We start from the raw sequence: 16,987 nt of genomic DNA on the forward strand, positions 1-16,987 counted from the left end.
GCTTTTTGAGATAACAAAAACGTGTTATCTCCAAATGGGCTGATTCAAGAATTTGAACCATATAATTAGAATGGTAAATTTGCTTTTTAATGGGTTTGTTCCCGTTACTTACGTCGGGGCTATTAGCAGTAAGCATTATAACCACTGCATAAAGGAAACAATATCTTTTGTTTAACAGATTAGGGTCCTGAGATTATTCATATTATATGTACCATAAAAAATAGAAGAGGGAACATGGTGGGACCTTGGGGCACCCTGAGGAACGTTCGACGTGTTGCCTCCCTGTCGCACATGCAAGTTCGTATGTAAGTGTAACAGGGAGGCAACAAGTCGAACGTGGTTGGCGGTAGGCTCTCTGTTACGACACGATGAATTCATTTAGACCATCATAGAAAGGAAAGTCGAAGGAAACTGGAAAGAAAGAAGCCAAGAAAGACAAACTTAGATCAAGTGAAGGAAAAGTGAATGTCGTGTCATATCAGGTTATCAAGGAAAAAACTAAGGAAAGAAATATACTGAGATAGCATCGCTGACAAGAGCGCATCTCTTATTACAAGCTTTATCTGACCGTTGTCTGTCTGTGTGTAATCAAATCTTGCAAGTTAAATTTGATCCACTTCCCGGTTTCCGATTGAGCTGAAATTTTGCGTACATACGTAAGTCGGGTGACAATGCAATATGGTGTCATCGAGCTGATGCTGATGATGGAGACCGGAGGTGGCCATAGGAACTATGTGATAAATCAACGAAACCTAATTGTGTTTGGGGTTTATAGAATTGTCTCGATGAGCATTAGTTGCCTGTGGAAAGAAAAATACAGTCAGCGATAAAAGCTTGTATCAAAAATGAATTTTTGCTAAAAACTTATTTTAATAACAAAACTTCTGTGAGACATAGAAACGACACGTGACGTGACAGAGACAGACAGAGGAGACGTGAAATACGCGAGTGACCCGTTCTTAATATATTTAATACCCAGCTCTTATGTCAATGATGATGATGATAATTTAATCGTTGATACAATACAATACAAATACTCTTTATTGCACACCTCAATAAAAGAAGACAATACAAAAGAAAACAGAAATACAGGCAGAGGTAAACAACAGGCGGTCTTATCGCTAAAAAGCGATCTCTTCCAGACAACCTTTGGGTAGCGGAAATGAATAAATCACTGGTTATTAATTAATTGATCACTGGTTGTTCACAATACCTGCAAGATGGTTTGAGGCCTAAACCAAATGCCTAATCGCGCGTAAAATAATAACATGCGCGACTAAGAAACACTCGCTCATCTGTACTTGTTTCTTGCTTATCGTCGACGCACTCAGAGGGTCTATCGTGAACCACGTCCGATGTGTTGCCTCCCTATCACACATACGTGCGTATTTACGAGTGCGACATAGAGGCAACACGTTGAACGTGGTTCGCGTTAGGTCCTCTTGGAAAGACGCCATTCTTGAGGTTGGACACGAAAATTTTCTGTCTTTCGATGATAAGTATCTATTTGGGTCGATCAACTATTTTTTGTTGTTATTCTATCCCATCAGCCAGGAGACAATAGTAGCATAATTTCTTAGAAGAGCTGCTGTACCATGATCTACAAACGTGCTTAATAGATGTCTCATTATGGAAAGGCCTTATAACTACCAAAAAAATTAAGTTTGGTTCATTTAAATACAAAATAACTAGTATTTTAAGAGTGACCCAGGAGACCCTAACCATGGCAACTAGTGACAAGAAAAACTTGATTCACCCATTTACTATGTTGACAATGATTTCGGAAGAATAGTCCTGAACAGGTTTTCAATATCTTTACTAAACACACAGTCACAGATTTTTGTAAGCAAAAAAGTTTTTGAAAAGCACTGATACCTAAACCCAAGCGATAATTAAACTCTTTGGTAACGCTGGCAGAGCCGCCTGTCTCATCTATAGCCTCCTGAGTCCCTGATGTCTTTATAAAGGATTTAATCCAAATAGAATTTTGAATTAAAATGGATTATAAGAACGATCCAAATTCAAAACTGCAATAATGACAAGGGGGACTCAGGAGGATAGCGTTTTATGTGGCATTTCATTTAGCACAACGCCTCACAAAATAATTACCAGTCAAAAACGCCACAGTGACAGGGCTTTTAATAGCAGAAATGCCACTCAGCACCAGAATCAACGAAAACCACTAATTGCGATTCGAAGCGCCCTTAAAATTGACAATTCAAAACGTCCACAGTTCCACTAATTGACGCTCGTAATTAGAGAAAGTGGCTGTAAAATGACCCAATTTATTTTTAACATATTATTTTATACATAATTTAAATTGCAAAATAAATGAGTCGTAATTTAAAACTGCCCATTTTCATTATGGTCCGTAAAGATTCATATAAATCAAGGCCCAGGAGAGCAACAACATATATTAAGTATCATTTATTTTCATTCGTGCATTTCACTCGTGCTTGCCCGTAAGTACCTACTTAATGCGCGAGCGAGACACACAGGAGTCTAACGGCTCGGCCACGACATTGAGCGATTTGCGACGGCGGCAGCGATAACCATAGGTTGGAGCAAGACAAAGCGATCGGATTCGTTCTCACCTATAGCAAAGTCGCCTAATTTGGGTCGTAATTGCGATGTCCCAATATTTTATCCCCATTTCATAGCTATTAATTTCATTTCCCATTTTAACGTGAAGAATTTTTAGCCCATTCGTTTTATGACCGTCATTCAAATTTTCCAATAGAGATTGCCCTTATCTAAGATAAATGAACGTCTTACTCATTGAGAAATCCTTTCAGTCACGAAAGGTATTTGACAGATAATATTATCTGAAGCAATAAATAAAACTACAATATCTTTGCGTTGACGCAGACGAATTTGATGAATAAATTTGGAAACTGGTGTAAACGAGTATAGGTGGAAAAAGTTTTTGGCAAAAATTTCACTTTTGGTACAAGCTTTTATCGCCGACTGTACTTTTCTTTCCACAGACAACTAATACTCATCGAGACAATTCTAAAAACCCCAAACACAATTAGGTTTCGTTGTTTTATCACAGAGTTCCTACTCTAGAGCTCGATAACACCATAATGTTGCATTGTCACCCGACTTACGTATGCATACAATATTTCAGCTCAATCGGAAAACAATTTGATTACACACAGACAGACAACTGTCAGGTGAAACTAAATAAAAGCTTGTAAAAGAGCCTATTTTTCTACTCATATAGTTCTGACACTTTTAAATTAAATTCATTTTTAATATACGGTAGCCAGTTAGTAACAGATGGTCAGTTACTACTGGCGAATTACCCTAATCCATAGTTAGCAATGTATCGAATATTGCAAGCAAATTCTTAAACTGTCTAGATGGATTGGGTCTTACACGCGTATTCGGGAAACGAGATAATCACAAGATCTAGAGACGATATAAAGATCAACTAGATTTACATTAGATATCGACTAGATGTGACTTGGATATCTCGTAAGTCATAACTTGTCGAAATCGTTCAAGAGGACCTCCAGAATCGCGGAAACGTCAAATTTGACATATCTATCTTACAAATATCTTTAAATTTATCTATATCGTAACTAGTTGAGGTCTAGTAGAGATCTAATTCATTTTCCGAATCGAGCCGTAATTGTCTACATCGAACCAATTGTTTCAACATATGTACGAGATAACCAGGAGTGTCTCATTTAGCCACAACACTGCCTAATCTACTACTTATCAAGCTGTATCAAATATCAAGAGCTGAGATAAAACCAATATAGATACGAGTTAGAGAAGTACTTAGCGGGAAACTTCGTGAAATGTTGTACGGTAGGGGAGACCGAGGTGAGTTGTGACACTTGTGACAGAGGAGAGTTGTGACATCGTCGATTTTTTGGAATCTTTTAACTAGAAACTAGGTCGCAATAGCGCGCGTTTGTTAGTTCAAGTTACAACTCACCTCGGTCTCCCCTAGTAAGTTTAGTTAGTAAACAAATAATTATGATAGAGAAGTTTCTTGTTTAGATATGTTTTCATAATACACTCATATGTGACGTCCCACGGGTAAAGGTACCTTATGGCGGTTGGCCCTTACGCTAAACGGCGCTCGCTTCAATATTATTGCGGCGCTATGCGATGTAAGCGCCAGCCGCCATAAGGTACCTTTTGCCATGGAACGTCACATATTTGGTGCTAAATGTTTTTTTTGTTATTTCGGTATTCAATCTTTTTTTTTCTTTATATTTTTGACTGAAGGAAAAATCTTGTCAAACTAATTTCAATATTTTTGATAATATATTTAAGAAAATATAATTATTATAAGTGATTTGGCGCTGATTGATCGTATCGACAAATAAACAAATTTTCGAATCTAAGAAAGATATGTAATTATAAAGTAATTTTATATATAAGATGTTGTTAAGTAAGCCATATGTATTTTTTCTGGTAAATACAATATAATATTATCTGCTACATAAGATAATAAAGATATTGAATACATAAAATTATTAATAGGTAACATCCTTGCATTTAAGTAATAAAAATGTATTTATATGCAAAAATATAAACTAAAATGATGTGGCGCTCCTTTGTTTCACCTAGAAAGATAATTTATATTCCTACTCTAAAACACGACCTAAAAATGTTTTTTTTTTTATTTATTTTATTTATTTATTTATTTAGAAATTTAATTCAGGCAACAAGGCCCATATTACAAATACCTTACAGACTAATATACATATGTATTTTATAAACTTAAAACTAAACACTATTTAGACGATAAAACGGCGGCGGCGGCGGCGGGTTTTATGTAGCGTTATTATTTTTTTACTCTAAACATCCATTAATTCTACAATCAAGTTAAATTAAACGCGGGACGACCTTATTATTATTTACCAAGATAATATAGAAGCACAGACAAAAGACGAATCAGAAACGAAATGGAAAGCCTTCCCGGAAATAAAAGGATTGAAATATAAAACGAAAATACGAAAACCTACGCAAGTTGTTATTACGGGAAAACCCTAACGAGTTCCTATTGTCTCTAATAATCTTTTATTACGAATATTTTTTCTGTGAATAACGAATTCCGGAAATTTTGATGCTTTTATTGAATTTTAGTTGTTTTAATTAATTCGAAGAATTTTGAGTCCACGGGTATTACAGGGTGTTTCCTGTAATAGGAGTAATAAATTAAACTGTAGGTTGTACTCCCTCAAACCGACCAACATTTGTTGAGCAACATGAAAAAATAACATATATTTTGATGTTTATTACACTTTAAAGTTTATTCTAGGATGCAATGTATTCCTTTTTTATGTTTAAAGCGTGACAAGCAACGTGAAACACACTGATGTCAGCATACACATTGAAAATAATATTAAATTTGTATGATCAAAATAAAATCTAAATATTTCATAATTTTCAATATACGGATGGAGGAGTATTTATATGCTAGGTAATTTAATTATTTGTAAGAAAATAATAAAAAAGTCATTATAGTGAAGTACAATATTTAAATAATGTATGCCTATATTATAATTTTGAAAAAACGTAAAATGCTTAGTTAAAATTTAATTAAAGTAGGTATTATACAGGGCGTCCCACGGCGATGCCACATGGAGGGAAAGTACCTTAAATATCATAGATAGCATATTTTGCTGAAAGAAGACTTCATTTTATTTTTAAAACTTAGTAAAGTTGCATTCATACTTTTTTAATTTATTTTGAAAAAAAATGTATGGAAAAAATTTTCGCGTCATTGGAGGAAAAGTACCTTAATTATTGTAAATGAACATCTTACTGAAAGAAGACATTATTTCGATTTAAAAAAACAAGTTGAATTGCATTTTAAATAATTTCATGGTTAAACCGGGAATCGAACCCGCTACACGAGAAAAAAAAAATACCTTGTACCAAAAAAATAATTCTCACATTGAAGCCTTTCGATCGGTATGACAAAGCTACAAGGTATTTTTTTTTCTCGTGTAGCGGGTTCGATTAAGGTAAATAAGGTAGTACTTTTCCTCCAATGACGCGATAATTTTTTTCCATACATTTTTTTTCAAAAAAAATTAAAAAAGTATGAATGCAATTTAACTAAGTTTTAAAAATAAAATGAAGTCTTCTTTCAGCAAAATATGCTATCTATGATATTTAAGGTACTTTCCCTCCATGTGGCATCGCCGTGGGACGCCCTGTATATATTAAATATATTATTATAAGTAGTTAATTGTGGTTTATATTGTAAAATACAATACCGGTCGAAACATGTTAACCTGTAAAGGACGCACTTAATCTTACAAAATATAAAATAAACGGTTGATATTTTCAAATAAAATGATAAAATATTGCATCATTCGTATTAAATTAAAACCAAAAATATCAATTATTGTGTCGCACAACATTTTTAATCGTCCCTTTAAAAGATCCGCTATCACACTGACCCAAGTCTCTCTTTGAGTCACTGGGCCATATTAGTTGGTTATTTCCTTTAAAAAAAGTCCTTCAAAAAATTTTAATTTACATAGCATAACAATAGTTTTTGTGTGCAATATTTTTTTAGGGGTCGGATACTTAGATAGGTTTTTTTTGTTGATAATATATGCAATTAAATAAGTATAAGCTTTTTCTTAATATGAAATTAAAAAATACTCACGATATCATCATAAAAAGGCATCAGGATAGTTAAAATCCGCTGTATATGGTACACGCATAACGTCCAATTCAGAGTTGGGCCGTTACAGTACGTCTGGTCACGCCTGTCATGGCCTATTACCTCTTGTCCACCTATTTTGACTAAACACTATTATAACCATTAATAAAATCACTAATTAAAAATCACGCATTCCGGTAAAAAAACTGTTTTTTTATAACGTTACTCGTTATTAAAAAAAAATTATACACTTATTTTAATAAACGTTATTGACAATTCGAAATTCGCAAAAGTTTCAACGGTTCGTAGCTTCGCAAAAGGATGAGACGCGTGCGTCCTTCCTCGCCCCCGAATCTAGACTGAACTAACATCAAGCCAAGCGGTGTTCGTCTAGCTGAAACGTTTTGAAAATAGAACAACATTTCTTTTTTTTTTTTTATTTATTGTCACTGGCAGGTCGAATGCAAAGCCTATGAATAAATAAAACAGTATGGCCCTTTTTAATCGTATTTTACCTTTTGAGGAACTTTCGAACCTTTTTACTTGTGTAAACAAAATGCTTGCAGGGTATGTTAATATAAGGCGGTCTCTGAATTTCTCTTTTCTTTTTGCGCTCTTGGATTCTTTCCGCAGCCGTTTAGGAAAAATCTGCCTTTCTTCTATTGTAAGGTTTTAAAATTATTTTCGATTTCTTTATTTGAGGAAAATGAGGGATGTTTGTCAGTAAAAAAATAGGAAAAAAATAAGGCTCAAATATACTAAAGTGGAAAATATTTTAATTAAAACAATAAAACGGAGAGATTTATATTTTGAATTTGTAGTCATTACAGCCTTACATATAAATTTAATAAATATAGGATTAAAAATGAAATTCGGTGGCAATGAGAGTTTTCATAATATATGTAAGTATAACATAGTCCTTAAAAATATACGAAAAGTATATATATATATATGTCGACGCTCAGGTGATGTAATTGGTAAATTGAAAATAATGGGCGCTTACATGACATACTTACGATTTATCAAAAACACTTGTAAGCGACGTGGGTAATAAAGATGTCTGTTCAAGAGGCTATGCCGTATTAGAGGCGTCAGGGGTTTTTGTAACGTCTGAATGTGTTCTCGGAAATTGCTCTGTTTGATAATTAATTAGCTTATGGTTTTTGTGGACTAAAGTGAGTGGGATCGCCAGGCTGCAGGCTGGCGTCACTCTGGGATTGAATCTCAATCTGGTCGGACAGTAGCAATAGAGACTGCATTACGCCTCGCGTACTTGTTCTCGCGTTAATTATCTACGCCCTACGGATGTACCACCTAGTGCATCTAGCCATTCCTGAATACCTAAACCTAAATTACGCCCCGACATCAGATCGTGGGATCGTAACGCGAAAGTACTGCGGGGTACTGTACCTAAAGAAAATTCGATGCATTGTGAATGTTGTGATTTGTGATATCGTGGAATTAAGAACTGAAGAGTGAATATTTCGTTCGAATAATTCGTGCAAAGACGTAAGGTGAAACTGGTGGTTTCCTGTAAATCCTGTTTGGAGTGTCCTGGACATCAAATCGGGTCAGTTCGTTCCATTATGATTTATGATTGTTACCTTGATGATTTATCATTCATGTCGTTAATTTGCCTCCATGAGGTCGATCCTTAAAAGTGGATTGTTCCGTTTTGCGTATAAACGGAGATGTTATTCTTGGGTATTTATTATGAAAGTGAATCGAGTACTTTATCTGTACTTAAAAACGTTGTGGCATTTGTTCGACGGTAATATAGTATGTAGCCTGTTTAGAGAATTTGTAATAATTTTCCAAGACTATTTAAGTCGAGGTTTCATGTTGATTAATAGAGAGAAGATACGAGTGAACTTGAAATTAAATTTGAAATCATTTGCGGTAGAGATTTAAGATAACGATTGAAGAGTAATAATCTTCATTAGCTATTTCCCTATCTGAAGTTTGCCTGGAGGAGATCGCTGTTTGGCGATGAGTCCACCTGTTGTTACGTACCTACCGGTTTCTATTTGTCCCCGATCCTGTACCATTTTGTGTAGTGAACGATGGCGCATTTTTATTGTTTTTATTATAAAGCTTTAGATGGGCTAACACTATCGAGATAATATGAGATTCGATTACCTACTAATATTTTGTCTATTTCTAGACTAGAGTTTTGAATGAGGTATTTAAACTGAGTATTTTCAAATTACGAAATTGTTGCTTTTTGTAACCTGTTATGGTATCCGTATTTAGTATACCTACTTTATAAACTAAAACCATTCAATGGTTTATTTCTCGTTTAATCCGTTAATTCAGTATGCAATAATTTTCGATGCTTAATTCTAAGCGAGTAATACGTAGTTACTACGTTGTAATAAGGAGACATTTCCTAGCAAACTACATAATTAACGGATATTGGTTGAATATTGATTTTTAAAAGGTTTATCTACTTGAAACTTGATTTGAATGTTTCGACTGAACAATTGATTGTCCACCCATCCATCATTTTTATGGGCTTTATATCTTGCATAGTTATTGCATTTTAATAGTTGAATTGAGATCGATAAAAATAGTTTTGTCCGTTCTTAAGTATCTGACTGGTATTTTGGTTTTGATAAACTTGAATAATACGTTAAACTAGAAGAATGCAGAGATAAATGAGTATGATGCAAGGGATGGATTAAAGTTATTTTTCCTTTTGTAAGGTAATTGTTTTTATGGCGACTGGAGAGTTCATAAATCATTACCTTCTACTTAGTCACCTAGTATTCTATTAAAAATGTAAGTACCTAAATTAAGATTGAAGCTTTCAATCTCATTATTTTGGTCAAAGTATATCTTACAACACATTACTTATCGAAGTATAGTCAAAGTACTACAATCGGTAAATTACGAGACGTAAGATGTACGGTGTACGCCCATTTCTGTGAAGGATTCAAGTCTTATTATCGATTAAAATAGAGTCTATAGTATTTTGGCGAAGAATTAGTGAAATACAGTGTTGAACTCTAGAGTGGTGCTAATGGGTCCATTATGGGTACCTACCTGCTGTTTTTTTGTTTATGGCCATATTATGGTGCACAACTTGCACAAGTGTTGTTGTTTGACTTTTTGAAGTACCCAATAATTTGGGTCGAGTTTATTTTTTGGTCGTCAAGATGACGACAATTGACGTTGTTTGATAACGTTGTTTGGCAATAAAAACATATTGCCGATGCGCTTTTGAAGAGACGGCAAAAACATTAACAAAAAAGAATATCTTTAAACAGAGTTAATTTAAATGAGGACTAGCCAGTATTGATTAATTAAGGTACATTGATTTAATATGAATATTGAAAGTGAATTGGTTCTTTTTCAATGTTAAATTTTGAATTATTTTGTATAGTACAGAAGCGCAATTTAATGCAAATTCTGTTTAGATTAACTATTTGATTTTGTTTAAGGAGACTCAACAAATTTTTATGTGTGTAATGATGCAAATGCAAATATTATGTTGTAAAAATGTTTGTAAATAAATTATTTCTCAATGAAGGATTCCTTTCCTAGTAAATGTGCCTTCTGATTTTTTTTTTGTGATCTGCAACTCGAATGATAACTAAGTGCAGTTATAATTATTAATTTAGTTTATGCGTTTTGTAATTTTTTTCCAAGATAAGTGAAACATTGTAAGGAAATGATGTGTTATGAAAAGTGTTTTCTGAAACATTTCAATAGAATGTATGTCCGAGTATGTTGTTTTATTTTTATTATGAGTAGCTTACCTTGGTATAATTGTGGATTAGAACATTTGGGTCAAAAAATATTTTAGAAACTAACCTAGGTATATAGGTAAACACTGAAATCTTGGTGCTCATATGATGTGTCAAAATGGCATATTAGTTGTGTTAATCCAATTGGGTGACTTGTGGGTTGGAACGTTAGTGCATGACAACGTCCAATTTTAAGTAATAACCTAAAACGATAAAATCTATTATATTTTTGGCTTTAAAATTATTGTGATTTCGGCGTGATAAATTAACAAGTTGCATAGATAATTGTGTAATTTATAATAGTGGTAAAAATAAGTTGGAAACATACCATTAATACCTACTAGATGAACTGTAAATCGGAATTGCAACTTAAATTTGTAGTAGGTATGTGTTTGTATGATTGTGGCACTCTTTGGTGGAGGCATGTGTCCGGCGGTGGACGTCCTCTGGCTGATATGATGGTGATGATGTGTTTGTATATTATGTTTGTGTACAATCAAGACACATTTTTGACTGGAGCCAGCAGTCGGATTTTTGTTTATACTGACATTTAAGTCGGAAAATTGGGTGATTAGGTGCGCAGAAGTGCGGACACTGGATGTGTTATGTACACCAAATTGTAAAGATATGTGAAAAATGTGCATTTTAACAACGAATGAAATTCTGTGAATTTAATGATATCGAAATAAAGTATTTGAGACACTGAATTGCTAATACAAAGTAAATATTCCTGCTTCTAGTAAAAAGTAAAAGTAAAAAAGTCATTCATTCAAGTAGGACTTTACTATCTCTTTGAATTGAATCGTCAAAAATTCGATTTCTTATTTGGGTGATAGTGAATGTACCTAAGTATTACATTTTATTTTTGTCGTTGTTGTGCCTGGTATTTTGTGTCAATAGTGGCTGAAACTCAAACTGATATATGCTTACTATTGGTACAATTATCAGTTAAACGGTCGATACATATTGAAGTGTGAATAATAAATTGAGTGATTTTCAATTCAATTTCAATTTTCAATTTATTTCAATTTTTATCGCACTGATATTGTTTGATGCCTTTACTTTTGATTTCCTAATGTTATGTTAGTTTAGGTTAATTGTCACCTACTGTTATATAAACTTACACAATATATGTTAGTTCTATGCTAGTTTAAGTTATTTGTAATATTTTTTGGTAATAAAGTAACAAAGAACAGTCAGTTAAAGCCGTTGTCGACGCATAAGATATTGTTTGAATAATTTGGATGGTTGAATATTGGAACTTGGAACTGAAATTCAGTTGGTTAATGTGACTTAAATACAAAGTTATTTTAGAAGGTGAGAGTCAATGGAGTATTGATGACTTTGTTGACTTAGGTGCATCACTTTGTGCCTAATTTGCTGGTCGATCGTAGGTCACATATTACCTGAATCAGATATATCGTCACGTGTATGTAGTGAAAATGTATTTGGTAAAGGAGGCTGCGCGGCGACCACAGGTGACGGTACATAGTGTTAGGGATGATGATGACACCCGTGGTGGTGTTGATGCCTTGTGTGGCATGGTTTGGGTTCCTGTGTGGAACAGTTGGAGTGATCGGTGTATCACTTTGGGAGTGGCCTGAGTGCCGCTGGATGTTATGATGGTGGTCAGTGGACCATATGACCGTGATGTGACACTGGTTGGGATTGTTAATGGTTGAGATGTGACAGTTTGTCACAGATGTGGTCGGTGGACCTTGACGGCTGGTGTGCCGTGTGATAATGTCTATGAGAGACAGTGATATTTAGTGCCCGTAGACTTTTAGTGGTGGTGCCCGGATGTTGTGCGGGCCATAGTGCTATTTGAGAAGTCACATAAATGTTTTAACAACAAGGTGTTGTTTTGATCAACGTAATTTATAATGAAATTAATGATGTTCTTATAATAAAATAAACTGAAACTGTTCATTGTTGCTTGTTACTTTGTATTCGTGCTAGAGTTCATATAATTCCTGTCTAATATAATTGCTGCCTGTTGTTACCTCTATTGTCTTTGTTTACGTTATTGTTAATTTATTGTAAACTATGTGTATGTGAGGTGTGCAATAAGGAGTATTGTATTGTATTGGATTCGAGCATTTATGTTTGTACTCTTAATGATATGCATGGCAGAATAACCTTCGTTAGTTAAGTCGGATCTTCGCTGATCGTTCGTCGAAAGTTAGGCAGAATCCGTAGTGATATTAATTGCCGAATGTATGATACGAGTACATAGTGATCTGTAGTGATATTAATAGACAAATGGATCTTAGTGATCTGCAGTAATTTTAATAGCAGAATAGATCTTAGTGATCTGTAGTGATATTAGTGGCAGAATAGCCGAACGGTAAAGTTGAATTAAAATTTGCTGAATTGTCATAATGACTATTAAATGTCTTATTGCACATTGCACACGAGGACGTGTGACAGTCAGGATCGCCGTGTCGACGCTCAGGTGATGTAATTGGTAAATTGAAAATAATGGGCGCTTACATGACATACTTACGATTTATCAAAAACACTTGTAAGCGACGTGGGTAATAAAGATGTCTGTTCAAGAGGCTATGCCGTATTAGAGGCGTCAGGGGTTTTTGTAACGTCTGAATGTGTTCTCGGAAATTGCTCTGTTTGATAATTAATTAGCTTATGGTTTTTGTGGACTAAAGTGAGTGGGATCGCCAGGCTGCAGGCTGGCGTCACTCTGGGATTGAATCTCAATCTGGTCGGACAGTAGCAATAGAGACTGCATTACGCCTCGCGTACTTGTTCTCGCGTTAATTATCTACGCCCTACGGATGTACCACCTAGTGCATCTAGCCATTCCTGAATACCTAAACCTAAATTACGCCCCGACATATATATATATATATATATATATAATACTACTACTATACTATATTTTAAGAGTTTATATATGAAAACTCTTAAAATATACTGAAAAATCGCTGGAAAGCAGCATAATTTCTGGATTTACGTGGATCAAGAAAATACGTAAAACTTTAAAACAGTTACTAAAAGCAAAGCTTTTAGGCGTAAGCTCTGAAAACCCTATTTATGTAAAAACTGACATTATTAATCCAGCCTTTAAAACGTAGTTTTTAAGAATCCTTAGTAAGTACATTTTCTGGGCATTTCCATTTAAAGTTGTACCATGACTCACTTGACGAGTTGAAAATAAAATTTGGATTATTTGGTACTTTTTTATGTGATTCTATGAGTAAATATATTCTAGTTTACGAAACACAAAAGAGAATCGTCATATTTTTAGCATAAACCAGTTAAAATTAATATTTAATAGGATGAGGGAGGTTTTTTGCGGTCCGTTTGGTTACATATGGTTTTTGAAATAGTCAATAAAAGACATACTTGAAGCAAATGTTTTTATGTTTAAAGCATAATAATGTTAATAAACAACCTAAAAACAATCATCATTGTCCAATTTAGAACAAACATTTTTCATAAAAGGGAATTTTAGGTGGTTTGGTTACGGGGTGGCCCCAAATCGTACGATATTTTTAGGTTTATTAAATAGTTATTGGCATTACTGCCATGTGACGAATAACAATAGCTAGAATTACCAAAACTAGTTATTATTGTCAAAAAAATTAAATATTTTAGTTTATAAACTTTGAATAAACAATAATAAACACTTTTGAAATCATGGGGACATTTCCAAATGGACACCCATGTAACTTAATGGACAAAGTAAAGACGAGATCACAATAATCAAAAATTTAAACAAATACTCAGTGAATAAAAAAAGGACTACAAAATATGCACCAAAATCAGCAGATAGAGTTTTAAACATAAGAAACTCAATATTACTTAATAAAATATGATTTATTGATTGCACATGAATTAAATAAGTATAGACAAAGTCACGGTAAAAACTATACATACTCAATGTGCGTGCGACTTTACCGTGTCCGTTTGGTTACATTTTTCTAGTCCGGATATATGTTACGCTTCAAATTGTAACCAAAAGGACGTAACGATTTGTCTGATCCAGAATTAAATCTATTCAAAATAATACAAAACTAACCGCAATGTTCAACTTATGTGCTTGATAAATAACTATATGAAACATGGTTTTATTTAATATTAACAGTGTTTTAGTTACTTAAGATTCAAGCTGCATAAACAGGTGAACAAAACGGACAAAACATTGAGTAAAATTACCGGTCACACACCAGCCCGCCTTGGAGGTTGCGTTTTGACTGTTATAAATCAAATTTGACGTTTAAACAAGCTTTATCTATGGTCACAGGGTTTCCAGGATGAAAAAAAACCTAAAATATTGGTAAAAAGTATTTCGCTAAGTAGCGAAAACTGCGTAACCAACCTGGACTATGTCCGTTTCACGATTTCGCGGGGACAACGTTTTTATCGAAATTAAACCCTATTATTGATGTTTTTAAAGCTCTTTTTCATCAATAACACATTTTCCAACATTTAAACTATGCCCGGAATGCATTACTTGGTGTTGCCTTCATAGAAAAAATATGTGTAAAAGTCCATCAAAAATTGGAGTCGGTGAAAGGGACAGTACTACAGAGTGATTTTATCATATCTAAAAACCTGATTTTAAGTAAGAAAAAAGTGATTTATTGTGCATTAAACTTAATAAATGATGTGTCTATATAATATATTTCAATAAAAAACATCATTTGCCTAGTTAAGACATTCGTCTTAAGAGTAAAACGCAAAAAATGTAAGGGGACATGCGAAAAACTCGAGGGTACAACTTTAAATGGAAATGCCCTTCTATCAGATACATTAGGGCGGCCAAGGTGCCCAAAACTATCTAAACATGCACTATAACGTCTTAGTAGGTATATTATGAATTAACTATTTTTTTTTAAATGACTGCAATACCTTCCACATTGTTTGTTGTTAACTCGTTAAGGCGCCGTGAGTTCAGGTTACTTTTTCTCTCACAATAAATAAATAATAGTGATAAATAAATATTGGTCATTCTAAAATGACAGTTATAACAAATGTTATAACAATAAAAATAAAATCCCGCATTTTTAGGAGTAATTATCATAATTTCAGCTTTTGTGCAAACATTGTTTTACTAATTTAGTATGTTCGCAATTTTTTTTCTATATCGTAAAGTTGTGCAATCAGCTTTCATATCAATTGAATTGCTAGAAAAAGGTCTCAAAATTGCTACCAATATTTTTTGGCAACTGTATTGTGATCCGAAAAAGTGCCACGATTTTTCAATAACTGTGCTGGTTAAACCCACTTAAGGTGTTGTTCTGAGTAAGGAGTGGTGTAGGTCAGAAAGTTTTGACATCAAACTGACAGAGAACTCTTATTCAGCTTGCTGCTTTAAGTGTTTTCATAAATGATAACTTTGCTCTTTGCAAAGTACATCGTAAGCACCTTGAGTTTTTGATAGATGTACAGGATGTGTAGGAAGTACACCTGTAGTGCATAATTTTTTTGCCATCGTATTTTTACGAAAACTCACGAGTGTTAAGCCCGATTTAGACGATGCGAGAACTCGCATGCGAGTTTCATACCAATGCGGGTTTTGATCGGTCGGTTGAATTGTACGTAACCAGCAGTCAGCAATGTAACTAAAATCGTATGCGAGTTCGCGCGCCGTCTGAATCAGCCCTTATGCTATTTCACTTAGTCTTTATAAGTACTGATGGTACTTAGTATAAGTACTGATGGTGACAGAAATAGTATGACAAATACGAATGCTTCCGGGGAAATACGATGAAAAACAATAATGCACTACATCTGTACCGTAAAATGGGGTGAGTTGGGACAAATCTGAAGTTCGAACCTCAATAAAAGTTTATTTATATGTGGCACGTTGATATATAGGGTCATTTTTGGACCGTTAGCCACATTGTGCGAGGTGATTAGGTAGGCCATACTGAACAACTATTTCTATGGGACTAACCCCGAAATCCCAAAAAAAAAATTCAGTATGGCCTACCTAATCACCCCGCACAATATGGCTAACGGTCCAAAAATTACCCTGTATAGGTACTTGAATACCGCTTGCTTGAGGTTGCTGGCGGGATACCGCTCTGGACTGATCAAAGTGGCGTGCTCTTGTGTTGGAGGCCAAGACTCATTTTGGGTCACCGCGCCAAAAAAGTAAGTAGTAGTAGTAAGTAGTATAGGTACTTGAAAGGTGGTCCGGTTCAGTTTTTTAATGATAATCTATCTAAAAACGTTGTTCAGGGAGCTTCGAAACTTTATACCTACTTGTTAAAAGAATTTGTTATACATTGTGGATGAACAAAATGTGAAGAAAAATAAGCCGCAAAACGCGAAACATTCTGTATAATCTTTTTAAGTAAAACGAGCGGGACTCGGCTGTTACTCACTTAAATAAATCACATTCTACTTGATTTAGGATTTGCTGTCAAGCTAAAGTAATGTTTATTTAATATAATAAGTGTGGCGCTGAATATTGTTAACCTAAAATGGTTAAGGGGAGATCGAGGTAAGCTGGAATATGGGCAAGTTGGAACAGTGTCAATAAGTAAGAGGCACTACACTTCTTCTTATCTTATTTCCGTTTTTCCGATGACAATGCCATAATAATAATTCCCTCCATTAGTTT

The 16,987-nt window shown here is 34.2% G+C and overlaps 1 protein-coding gene across 1 annotated transcript in view; it reads right to left on the reverse strand.

Annotated features, from left to right (window-relative positions):
- Window positions 1-6,983, reverse strand: part of LOC134675194 (neuropeptide F receptor) — a 96,968-nt gene extending 89,985 nt beyond the window's left edge. The window contains exon 1 of the mRNA XM_063533397.1: window positions 6,647-6,983. Within this exon, the coding sequence (XP_063389467.1) occupies window positions 6,647-6,667 (21 nt within the window). The 5' untranslated portion in view covers window positions 6,668-6,983. The remainder of the gene's footprint in view (window positions 1-6,646) is intronic.
- Window positions 6,984-16,987: the final 10,004 nt, after the last annotated feature.

The sequence above is a fragment of the Cydia fagiglandana genome, chromosome 21 (genome assembly GCF_963556715.1).
Source record: "Cydia fagiglandana chromosome 21, ilCydFagi1.1, whole genome shotgun sequence".
NCBI lineage: Eukaryota > Metazoa > Arthropoda > Insecta > Lepidoptera > Tortricidae > Cydia > Cydia fagiglandana.